Raw genomic sequence first — 13,448 nt, 5'->3', positions numbered from 1 at the left:
CCTCACTCCCCCTGTGACCCGGGACCCTCATTCCTCTTCTGACCTGGGACCCTCACTTCCCCCTCTTTCACCGGGACCCTCACTCCGCCTCTGACCTAGGACCCTCACTCCCCCCTCTGACCCAGGACCCTCACTCCCCTCTGACCGGGGACCCTCACTCTCGCACTGACTGAAGACCCTCACTCCCACACTGACTGAAGACCCTCACTCCCGCACTGACCCGGGACCCTCACTGATACCCTAAACTCGTCATTCAATCTGAGACCCTTCCCACAATTCTCAGACTCTTCCCTTTTATCATGAGCCCCTTATCCTCCCTATCCCAACCCTGGGCTCTTCCATCCACTCTGTGACCCCCACACCAACCTGAGACCCACAGCCTGAGCCCCCCCACCCTGGAATACTCTCCCACAATCCCTCCCCCCAGTAAGGAGCTGCTCTTTTCCCTCCAATTCCTACCTTTCTTGTTGTAGATGACGACAGCCATAATGATGAGAGCGATGAGCATGAGGACCCCGACCACAATCCCGACAGTAACAGCAACCTGGGAGCGAGACTTTGGTTCTGTTAGAGAGAGAGAATCAGAGAGACTGAGTGAATCAGGGAGAGGGAAAAGTGAGAATCAGAGAGAGAGAGAGAATGTGAGAGGAAGAGAGGAGAGAGAACCTGAGAATGATGGAGAGAGAGTGAATTAGAGAGCGAGAGAGACAATCAGAAAACATAGAATACCTGACTCAGAACCTGGCCATTTGGCCCATCTAGTTGATGCTGGTGTTTATGCTCCATTTGATCCTCCTCCCATCTTCCCTCATCGAAACTGACCATCTTAACTACATATTTCCTCCTCATTCATTCCCCTTAAACTATACTGTTCACTTCAAGCACTCCCTGTGGCAGCGAGCTCCACATTCACATCACTCTTTGAGTGAATAAGTTTCTCTTGAATTCCCTATTGTGTTTCTTGGTGACCATCTTGTATTGATGACCCCGAGTTACATTCTTCCCACAAGAGGAAATACTCTTTCTGTGTCCAGTCTATGAAAACCTTTCCTAATTTTAAATCTTCGATTAGGTCAACCCTCAGCCCTCTGTTTTCCTGAGAGCAGAGACCCAGCCAGTCAATCCTTCACTGAGATGTCCACCCACTCATTCCTTGAATCATCTCTGTAAATCTTCTCTATGTCCTCTCCTGTGAGTAAAAACCCTTCTGTAAAATGGTGACTGGAACTGCACACAGTCTGTAAATGTGGTCTAATCATGATTTGATAACAGTTTAGCAATAACTTCCGTGCTTTACAATTCTATCCCTCTAGAAATAAAGACTGATTTTCCATTTATTTTGTTCATGGCTTTGCCTAACCTGTTGCGGATTGGTTTAACGTAAACCGAAATCCCTTTGTTCCTCAACCCCATCCAGCCCGGCACCTCCTAAGTAATAAGTGACCTCTCTATTCACCCCTAATAGAAAACTACCTCATGTTTATCTGTGCTGAACTCCATTCACCAATTATTTGCCCATTCTACAAGTTTATTAATGTTCTATTATTTTGTAGCATATCGAATAATTCGTCCCAATTTGGTGACCTTAGCAAATTGAGAAATTGTGTTTCGATTCCAATGTCCAAATAAGTGAGTGTAAAGTGTGAACAGCGGTGATTCCAGCATTGATTACTGCGGAACACCATTTCCCACCTTCTGTCACTCCTGGTGAACCTTCCTTGCACTCTCTCCAAAGCTTCTACGTGCTTCCGATAGGGTGGTGTCCAGAACAGCACAAAATACTCCAAATACGGCCTAATCAAGGTTTTATATGGCTGCAACATGATTTCCCAACTCTTGGACTCAATGCCCCAGCTGATAAAGGCAAGCATGCCAAATGATTTCTTAATCACCTTGGCCACTTGTGTTGCCACTTTTAGGTAACTGTGGACCTGCACACCCAGATCCCTCTGTATGTTAATGTACCTAAGAGTTCTGCTATTTACGTATAATTCACACCTACATTTGAACCTCCAAAATGCATCACCTCACATCAATCCAGATTAAACTCCATCTCCCATTTTTGTGCCCAAGTCTCCAATCTACCTATCGATATCCTGTTGTATCCTCTGACAATCCCCGGCACTATCACTGTCAATTGTCAAAAAAAAAATCATCTGGGTTGAATAATGTCCTTTAGGGAAAAAAATCTGCCGTCCTTACCTGGTCTGGCCTACTTGTCACTTCAGATCCACAGCAATGTGGTTGACTCTCAAATGCCCTCCGGACAAGGACAACTAGGGGTGGGCAATAAATGCTGGCCAGTCAGCAACATCCATGTCCCACAAATGAATGTTTTAAATTTAGCAAAGACTGGGCCTTTTTAAGTCCACGGTCAAATCTTATTTAGTGGCACTGGGAAAGTCTCCAAAAAAAATCATTGTCATTACAGACTCTTCCACTGGGGATACCACCGATCGGATATCTGCTAATGATAGTCAGCTCAAGGCCTCCTGGACAGTGTTCCAATTGGTAATTGTAGGCGGTCAGTAATAAAGCCCACTGCTGGATTGGGCTGATGTTATGGGCAACACTGCCTTGTCCTCTTTAAACAGTCCGAGGAGTGGCTTGTGGTCTGTGTCTTAATGACAAATTTCTACCCATAATGGCGCTGGTGGAACCTTTTCACTCCTAATATCACCGCCAACCCTTCTTTTTCGACATAGGCTTTTTTGCAATAGTCAAGGTCCTGGGAGCATAAGCAATTCCACTCTGTTTGGCCACCTATGTGCCAAAGCCGTCATGAAGCCATACAAGGATGTGTCGCAGGTCAGTAATAGTTCTTTCCTGGGATCATAATGCGCCAGTACATTAAAAGAGGAAAGTTGTTGCTTTACTTTATTGAAAGCCAAGGATTGACTGGAAGACGACTCTCAAGGCTGATCTTTTTTTAGTAGTTGGTGTAATGGAGCCAGGATGGAGGCACGAATGGGCTTAATTTCCCAAATAGGTTATTGTTATGAAGCCGAGGTTGATCCCCCCTCTGAGAACTAAGGCCTCACCACTCAAAGAGGAGCAACTCGCCATAATCTGTAAAAGTGAGTGTGAAGTGGTACAATCTGCTCTTCAGCAACTTTTACTGGTTCAATCAAAATAACTCCCTGACACTCTCAAAAATCAACAAGGAACAACTTATTTATCGAATTAACAGTGAACAAGTTAACTAAACTATTAACAACCTGAATAAAATGATTCAAATGGAATGCTGTTCAGGTGAATACAATTCCCACTTATTAACAAAGTTTTTGTGTCTTCCGGAATATTTGGGCTTTCTCTGTTGATTCTTCTGCCTGGAACTTCTTTCTTCTTTGTACCTTTGCTATTGAGATGGAGCTTTCTCTTGGGGGAACCTGGATTACACATTTTTTCCCTTCGTAGGCGTACACCTGCCTTGAAAAATTGACTGAGAACTTCCTCAAGGTTCTTTAAGTGTTTCTTTTTTTTTACCAGTTAAGAGGACTTCATCCAGATATATAGCAACCTGAGGGAGGCTTTGCAAAATGTTCTCCATCGTTCGCTGGAAGGTTGAACAGGGTGACTATACCCCAAATGGCAGACAAGTGGATCGCTCAGGGCCCTTCTGAGTATGAATTGCTGAATATCTCTGGGAATCGTCATCTAGTTGTAATTGTAAGTAAGCGTGATTCATGTCAAGTTTCACAAACAAGAGTCATCCTTCCAACCAGCTGCAAGAAACAGTTTCCCGTTTGTTTCGGATCCCCGCAAAGATGGAATGATCCACCTGGCTTCAAAATTGGTAAGACTGGTGCTGCCCATTCCACAAATTGGACTGGTTTGATGATCCCTTCATGTTCCAGTCTTTGGATTTCTGCTTCAACTTTTACTCGTAAGTCAAATGGCGCTGGGCGGGCCTTGCAAAATTGTGGAATCACTTCCTCGTCAACAGGTAAGGTCGCCTTGGCTCCTTTGATAGTCCCAAGACCTTCCTGGAAAGCTTTAGCGTACTTCGGCAGGACTTCACTAAGGCAGCCATTCTCTGGCTGAAGATGTTGAGCCAAGGTGGATCTCTTGCAACCAATTTCACACCATTAGGCTTCCCCATGCCCTCACTACAATCATTGGTAACTGAACCAGCTGCCTTTCATAGGAGACAGGGTCAGGGGTTCCACTCAAAATTCAGAAAGGTTCCCCGATACAGGTTCCCTATCTTGCTGAGGTCTTCAGTAACAATAAGCGCTAGAGTCCATAGTGAATTTTATGGAACGCTGATTCTCTGAACACTGATACTGCCGCATCGATATCAACTTCCATTAGTACCAGATGTCCACTTAACCATACGTTAATCTTGATTTGATCTGATTTGGACATCGATATGCAATTTAATTGCACTAAATCAGATGTAGGTGGATCTTCCCAGGGTGTGAACACTCCTGGATACCGGACTACAAGTTGCTTTACTAAATCTCAGTCCTGTAGGACTCCTTTGCTGTTGCTATCAGGTAGGACTTGTGACTGTTTGGTCGCAGTTTGGCTTTGCTTTGTGCAGACCTGGAGTTATGTGTATCTGGATACTTCCTGAGGGAGGCTATGTAATTGCCTGCTCTCAAATAGTGGTCCCTGAACTCAGTCGGACTGGCGCGGGTGTCCACTTCGGGATGGCTTGCAACTCATATGCTCCACATGCAGCATTTTCCAATGGTAAAACCTGCTGTAGCACCTGTTTGAAGTCCACTTGTGCTTCAGCTAATAGGCATTTTTGAACAGTCACATTATTAATACCGCACACCAGACAGTCTCTAAGCATCTTGTTAAGAGTTAAAATAAATTCACATGCTTTCGCCAGTTGTCTTAACCTAGTTACGAATCCCATAACAGATTGTTTAGTATAAACAATACTGTTTCAAAATTAGAGGTGGCTTGGGGTTGTAGCATTCTCCAACGACCTCAGGCAATTCTTGAAAGGTTTTAGTATCTGGGGCCTCAGGGAAAGTTTAACTCCGAATGACAGCAAACGCTCAAGCACCACAGCATTCACAGCACCCTTTGTTTTTCATCTGCCATAATGTCATTTGCCCGAAAAAATAATGCATGTGATCCACACCTTGGGCCCAGTTCTCGACAGCAGGGTTGAACGAGTCTCGTCTACCAAACAAAGGAATGATGCAGAAAAATGGCTGACCCCAACTTAGGCCAAATTTTACAAGTTCCATCATGTTCGTCTCTGAAATAACTCCCACAAGGTTGGTGTCCCTTCACCAAATTTAGATTCATTAACATAGCGTCATAGAGTCATAGAGCTTTACAGCATGGAAACAGGCCCTTCGGCCCAACTTGTCCATGCCGCCCATTTTTTTTTTTAAACCCCGAAGCTAATCCCAATTGCCCGCATTTGGCCCATATCCCTCTATACCCATCGTACCTATGGAACTATCTGAATGCTTTTTAAAAGACAAAATTGTACCCGCCTCTATACTACCTCTGGCAGCTTGTTCCAGACACTCACCACCCTCTGTGAGAAAAAATTGCCTCTCTGGACACTTTTGTATCTCTCCCCTCTCACCTTAAACCTATGCCCTCTAGTTTTAGACTCCCCGACCTCTGGGAAAAGGTATTGACTATCGAGCTGATCTGTGCCCCTCATTATTTTATAGACCTCTATAAGATCACCCCTCAGCCTCCGACGCTCCAGAGAAAAAAATCCCAGTCTATCCAAACTCTCCTTATAACTCAATCCATCAAGTTCCAGTAGCATCCTAGTAAATCTTTTCTGCACGCTTTCTAATTTAATAATATCCTTTCTATAATAGGGTGACCAGAATTGCAGACAGTATTCCAAGTGTGGCCTTACCAATGTCTTGTACAACTTCAACAAGACATTCCAACTCCTGTATTCAATGTTCTGACCGATGAAACCAAGCATGCCGAATGCCTCCTTCACCACTCTGTCCACCTGTGACTCCACTTTCAAGGAGCTATGAACATGTACCCCGAGATCTCTTTATTCTGTAACTCTCCCCAATGCCCTACCATTAACTGAGTAAGTCCTGCCCTGGTTCAATCTACCAAAATGCATCACCTTGCATTTGTCTAAATTAAACTCCATCTGCCATTCGTCAGCCCACTGGCCCAATTGATCAAGATCCCGTTGCAATTGGAGATAACTTTCTTCACTGTCCACTATGCCACCAATCTTCATGTCATCTGCAAACTCACTAACCATGCCTCCTCTATTCTCATCCAAATCATTAATATAAGTGACAAATAACAGTGGACACAGCACTGATCCCTGAGGCACACCGCTGGTCACAGGCCTCCAGTTTGAAAAACAATTCTCTACAACCACACTCTGGCTTCTGTCAAGAAGCCAATTTTGTATCCATTTAGATACCTCACCCCAGATCCCGTGAGATTTAACCTTAAGCAATAACCTACCATGCAGTACCTTGTCAAAGGCAAGAGTAAGCAACAAAGTAAGCAACTCTCAGACAGGTACTTCCTCATACTGGTGGCACAGTGGTTAGCACTGCTGCCTAACAGCACCAGGGACCTGGGTTCAATTACCGCTTGGGTCACTGTCTGTGTGGAGTTTGCACATTCTCCCCGTGTCTGTGTGGGTTTCCTCCCACAGTCCAAAGGTTGTGCTGGTTAGGTGCATTAGTAATGCTAAATTCTCCCTCAGGATACCCGAACAGGTGCCGGAATGTGGTGACCAGGAGATTTTCACAGTAACTTCATTGCAGTGTTAATGTAAGCCTCCTTGTAACACTAATAAATAAACTTCAAACTTTAAACCCAGAGTGCGAGTAACGCTGACACTCCACATTATGTACACATACAGGGCTCCCTGATTGGACAATCCATTACTGGCTTAATTTGGGAGCGAGTATTCTAAGAGGTCCACATCGTGGGCCTTGTTAAAGTCACTGCAGGTGGACCACCCTATAATCCATCAACCTCCCCTTGAAAGAAACCTTCCATTAGACTGCTCATTCTGGACACATGTAAAACCCTCGCATTTTTTTTATTGTGATCGGGCCCTGAACCCTCTTCCTTCTCCTTATCCCCCGTTCACTGTGTGAGTGCAGAGGGGTCAATGTTGTGAAACTTTTCTCATGTGTGTATTTTCATCTTACCTCAGGTTTACTGTGCAAGTTATTCACAGAGAATAGGAACACTCCAAATTTATGGGTTGGGGAAAAGATGCCACCATTTATAAAGAGGGAGCTCAGAATTTTTTTAAAAACTTACTGTTAGTGGACGAGTCGTGAGGGGGGAAATCAGGGCAGTTTATACTGACAACCCCCCACCGCCTGTAACACAGGATTCACTGGGTCCTGCCATATTGTAATATCCCAGGATAAACTGGGCCCATTCGTACGATAATATCTCAGGAGACAATGGGGCCTGTGGCACAGTAAAATCCCAGTAATCCCAATTCCTGTCCCCGAATGGTAGCACCATGGTATATAATGTATTGAAGATTAATATATCTTTCCCTCGCTCTGTATCCTGGGCCTCAGGCTGTCAGAGAATCAGAGAAATATAGAATCCATTCAGTACAGAAAGAAAGATGCCATTCAGCCCATCGAGCCTGCACCAACAACAATCCCACCCAGGCTCTATCCACGTGACCCATGTGTTTACCCTGCTAATCCCCCTGACACTAACAGGCAATTTAGCATGGCCACTCTACCGAACCTGCACATCTTTGGACTGCGAGAGGAACCGGAGAACCGAGAGGAAACCCATGCAGGCACGGGGAGAATGTGCAAACTCCACATACACAGCGACCCGGGGCTGGAATTGAACCCGGATCCCTGGCGCTGTGAGGCAGCAGCGCTAATCACTGGGCCTCACAGCCCTGTCCTCAGCTGACAGCTCAGCACTGACCCTCACTCCTGTGATCCTGGTCTGAGGCTGGGTCCTCTCTAACAGTGAGAAACAGTCTTACCGTAAATCACCACCAGTGTCTCCTTCATCCCGCTGTGTTCCACCCGACAGGAATACTCGGCCTGGTCCTCTGGATCAAACTCGATCCATTTTCAGATCTGGAGGTGCTGTCTTCATTGGGTAAGATCCCACTAAACAGAGTCTCAGCAATCATCACTCCATCTCTCCACAGATTCACCTCGATGGCTTGAGGGTAAAACCCAGTGACGGCACAGGACAGCCGGTTAGAATCACCCAGACGGGTAAAGGACACGACGGGGGCAACTGAGAGAGAAAGAAAGAGGAGTCAGTACAGGAACCTCGAGATAGAGAGTCCCGGCATCACCCCCTTCACCGACTCTCACTCCCCCCTCACTCACCGACTCTCACTCCCCCCTCACTCACCGACTCTCACTCCCCCCTCACTCACCGACTCTCACTCCCCCCTCACTCACCGTCTCTCACTCCCCCCTCACTCACCGACTCTCACTCCCCCCTTACTCACCGACTCTCACTCCCTCCTCACTCACCGACTCTCACTCCCTCCTCACTCACCGACTCTCACTCCCCCCTCACTCACCGACTCTCACTCCCCCCTCACTCACCGACTCTCACTCCCCACCACTCACTGATTCTCACTCCCCTCACTCACCGACTCTCACTCCCCCCCTCACTCACCGACTCTCACTCCCCTCCTCACTCACCGACTCTCACTCCCCCCTCACTCACCGTCTCTCACTCCCCCCTCACTCACCGTCTCTCACTCCCCCCTCACTCACCGACTCTCACTCCCCCCTCACTCACCGACTCTCACTCCTCCCTCACTCACCGACTCTCAGTCCCCCCTCACTCACCGACTCTCAGTCCCCCCTCACTCACCGACTCTCAGTCCCCCCTCACTCACCGACTCTCACTCCCCCCTCACTCACCGACTCTCACTCCCCCCTCACTCACTGGCTCTCACTCCTCCCTCACTCTCACTTCCCCCTCACTCACCGACTCTCACTCACCGACTCTCACTCCCCCCTCACTCACCGACTCTCACTCCCCCCTCACTCACCGACTCTCACTCCCGCCCTCACTCACCGACTCTCAGTAATTTTTGTCCGTACTCCAGATATTTCCTCAGCCACTCGATACACTCCACCTCCAGGTAACGTTTCCATCGCTGGTTAATGCCCGTGCTGCCCTCCCACTTTTGTTTGATGATCTCTCCCCAAGGGACGGGGGTCACCCACACCAGAAGATCCTTATCAAAACTGATGAAATCTAGTCCGTCCCACCCATACTGGTTGAATCCAGTCGTATTCCCATCATCACTCAGGTCACAGCCAGTCATCAGCTGGTGTATGTGGATCCCTGTGGATTAGAAAGATAACCTGCCAATCAGGGCCAGTCCCAATAAAAGCTGCACTCACCATGAACCCACCCAAACAGATCCGTTCCCACTGGAGGTCCAGCCACCACACACACACACACACACACACACACAGCCAATCCGGCCCAATCCAACTAGAGGGAAAACCACCAAACACACACAATCAGATTCAATTGACCAACAGACCTGACAGAGCTCATGCACAACCTCAGCCCCCAGTCCCAGATCCTGATCCGCTCCCAGTTTCTCCCACTCTGACCCATACGCCCTGCATCCTGAGAAAGAGGCTGAGTGCTGGGAGTTTGAAGACTCACCTCCCGACTGGTTGGTTCGATACATGAGGGTCTGAATATTATCTTTGAGACATCGCTCCCCTTCCTGTGTGAGCTTCTTCTTCTGTTCCCAGGACTCGAGCCCCTCGCTCTCCACCATCCACTGCTCCCGGGGGATCAGCTCCCTCCGATCGCTGACGTACACAACAAACTGGACACCGTCCACATAACCGACAGCCACAAACTCCGGGAAACCCGGGATCGGAGTCATTCCCGTGAGGAAATACCGGAGAGAGTGAGAGCCTGAAATAGAGAGAGAGAGAATTCAGGATAGACACCCGAAAAACACCAACACACTCACACACACACACACACACACACAGAGATCAGGGCATGAACCCCAAAACACTGATTCCAAACCGAGAGCAAGGCCTCCACACAGCCTGGCATTGCCCCTTTGAAACCCCATCACTCACTGACCCAGGGTTAATGTCCCAGTACCCAGCCTGGCATTGCCCCTCTCACACCCCATCACTCACTGACCCAGGGTTAATGCCCCAGTACCCAGCCTGGCATTGCCCCTCTCACACCCCATCACTCACCTGCAGACACCTCTCCACACAGAAGGACCAGCTCTATCAGTCCAATCATTGCTGCTTCCCTCATGTTGGGGGAAACATTTGGAGGAAACTCTTTTTCAAAGAAAGGCCATTTGCTCAACTCACTCCTTCTGCCTTTCCCTGTTTACACTGAGCCTCAATCTGATTGGACACAAAATAGGACTGAACCAATCAGAATAAAGAGATTCAGTGAGTCATCAGTCTCCGGCGGAATAGACACAAACAGGGTGAGAGAGTGCCTCAATGTTGAGAACTGTCCAATCAGGTAAATACAGCTGCTGACATCATCAGTTGCCGGGTAGAATCAGCTGAAAGGAGTTTGATCCAGTGACAGAGGGAAGGACATTAAGAACAGCAGCAGGTCTGAGCGAACCATTCAGTGAAATCACTGCAGATCTGGACCCCAGTTTCTGACTATAAACCATATCCTCAGATATCATTACCCAATAAAAATCTGTCACTCTGAGATTGAAAAGCTCCAATTGTTAACTTTTTATTGTGGAGAGACTGGATGTGGATTCCACACTGCTGAATTATTTTAACATTATAAACAGATCGATCAGATCACCCATCAACATTCTAAAAGCTGGGGAATAAAAACCCCTTTTATTTAACCTCCTTTTATTATTCTGGTGATCAGAACTGCACCCCCTCCAAGACCAGGAGTTGAGGGCAATGTATTTGCATTAATAGAGGATTGGCTCATGGACAGGAAACATTGATTTGGCATAAATGGGGCATTTACAAGTTGGCCGACTGTGACGAGTGGAGTGTCACGAGATCAGTGCTGGGAAAATCAGTCATTTACAATCTTTATGTGTGACTCAGATGAAGAGACAGAATGTGATGGATCTAAATTTGGAGCAGCTACAAAGATAGGAAATAAGGAGAGATTGAGTTGGTTGGGATTGTGACGTCAGTGTACTTTTGAGAAAGTTTTTTAAAAATCATGATCTCTGCAACTCTCACAGCTTCAATATTTTCTCAGCTCACAACCTCAGGTAATGTCATTTGCTGCTGGTTTGATTGGAGATGTCCTTTTAGTGCTACTTCAATTGTTTAAATGGGATCTGTCTATTTTAACTCTGGGTTGTTTTGTGACCCTGCATTGCTAGGAGGATGGTCATGTGTTTTTGGACAGTTTTTCTTTCAGTGAGTTTAAGGTTTCATTTTCTGTTTGGCTGCAGTTAGAGTTGAGTTTCAGAAGGGGCAGCAAGCTGAAAGTCTCTCTCTCTCTCTCTCCCTGGTTTTGGAAATTCTGAAGGGGAGAAATGTGCTGTTGGTGGCTTGCCGAGAGTCCCTGGTGTTTGTGGAAGCTGTTCAGACTCCAAACTGTTCTGAGTCTATCCAGGGAACTGCAGACTTCATCCAAAGGACTCAAGTCCAGTATCACATGAGCATTAGACTGTGCTGTGTTAACCCCGTGAACAGGGTATTTTGTCTACGGGATTGGTTTGATTGGAACACATTAGATATATTTGTTGAGGATTATACATTATAGTGGTTGTTTTGTTTCTTGTTTGTAATTGATAAGAGTTCTTGCTACTTTTCTGACTGTACAGATTAACTATATTCTTAAATAAACTTTGTTTGATAAAAGCTCCCTAGTGGATCATTTGAATCATATCTGAAGGGAAGCCTATCATGTTATTCCGAGCCAAATTGATGATGCAAAACTTATGATCCAGGCGAGCTCCATAAAACCCTTTCTAGTTTCTGACCTCAACCATAACAGGCTTGTATTTGTTAGAGTTTAGAAGAATGAGGGGCATCTCATAGAAACCTATAAAATTGTAACAGAAAGAGACAGAGCAGGTGCAGGAAGGATGGTGGGGGAGTCCAGAACCATGGGTTGTCCTCTAAAGATAAAGGGTAAACCATTGAGGACTGAGATGAAGAGAAATATCTTCACCCAGATAGCGGTAAGCCTGTGGAATTCATTACCACAACAAGCAATTGAGGCCAAAACATTGTTTATTTTCAAGAAGGAGGGGTGAAGGGGATCAATGGGGGAGACTGGATCAGGCTATTAAGTTGGAAGATCAGCCATGATAATAATGAATGGCAGAGCAGGATTGAAGGGCCGAATGTCCTACTCCTGTTTCTCTTCTCTCTGTTTCTATGAAACGCAAACTGTATGGAGGACATGGAGAGAGCTGCAAAGTGATGTGGAGAAGTTAATCAAATGGGCTGCAAGGTGGCAGATGGAGTGTAATGTGGGTGGATGTGGGGGCCACACTGTGTCTCCTGCCAACACAATATGGCCTTCTGCGCATTCCTACTGGTCCGTACGGATGTCACTTTGCTAAACCAGCCTGCCAGTAGACCTGTACATTGAAGCGAGTCCAGCCTTCACTGAGAGTGTCCCACTTTGCTCCACCGCGCAAGGGAGAAATAAAGAGAGGGCAGAGTGAGAGACAGAGTCAGAGTGAGTCTTGGCTGTGAGGCACAGATTATCAAACAAAGTATTGGTTCCAGGAAACCTTGTAAAGGCTGTTTCTTACCTAAAAAAGTTCTATCGAAGAGGCAGTCTCATCTCTTTGTGATATTGTTTCGGAGACAAGCACAGTATTAATCTCACACTCAGCCTCTCTGATCTGTTGAAATATCTGCAGATTTGAAATGTTTTTTAAAATTTATTTTAAAGTTATTTATTAGTCACAAGTACGCTTACATTAACACTGCAATGAAGTTACAGTGAAAATCCCCTAGTTGCCACACTGCGGTGCATGTTCGGGTACACTGAGGGAGAATTTAGCATGGCCAATGCACCTGAGCAGCACGTCTTTCAGACTGTGGGAGGAAACCGGAGCACCCGGAGGAAATACACGCAGATACGGGGAGAACATGCAAACTCCGCACAGACAGTGACCCGAAGCCGGCATTGAATCCGGGGCCCTTGTGCAATGAGGCAGCAGTGCTAACCACTTGCCATCGTGCTGCCCATAACTGATTCTGTGTCAGGGTATTTCTGACACCAGGGCACATGTATTTACTTATTAATTCAGGTGAAATGAAGTCAAACAGTTTTGTCTGTGGGTACAGTGAATGCACATGGCATAATGACTGTGTCTTTGAGTTGAAATGTGGCTTCCTGTTTCACACAGTTGGAAAGCACTCAAACTGCTTGTATGTGGCAGAGGACACAGCTGTGGGGGCTATTCAACTTTGCGAGCAAGGATGGAAAAGTAGAACACTTCTTTGAAAATGAGACACTTGTATGCAGTCTACAAGAAACACAGAAACTCC

General features: G+C 46.5%; 1 protein-coding gene across 1 annotated transcript in view; it reads right to left on the bottom strand.

Annotated features, from left to right (window-relative positions):
• The window catches only part of LOC144497683 (class I histocompatibility antigen, F10 alpha chain-like), a 52,818-nt gene that overhangs the window by 37,042 nt on the left and 2,328 nt on the right, over window positions 1–13,448 (bottom strand). Inside the window, 6 exon segments of the mRNA XM_078219125.1 lie at window positions 460–564; window positions 7,952–8,053; window positions 8,056–8,214; window positions 9,016–9,288; window positions 9,622–9,882; window positions 10,182–10,319. Of these exon segments, the coding sequence (XP_078075251.1) occupies window positions 460–564; window positions 7,952–8,053; window positions 8,056–8,214; window positions 9,016–9,288; window positions 9,622–9,882; window positions 10,182–10,319 (1,038 nt within the window).

Source organism: Mustelus asterias, chromosome 8, assembly GCF_964213995.1.
Source record: "Mustelus asterias chromosome 8, sMusAst1.hap1.1, whole genome shotgun sequence".
NCBI lineage: Eukaryota > Metazoa > Chordata > Chondrichthyes > Carcharhiniformes > Triakidae > Mustelus > Mustelus asterias.
Note: the sequence above shows the minus strand (reverse complement) of the source record. Positions and strands in the feature narration are given on the sequence as shown.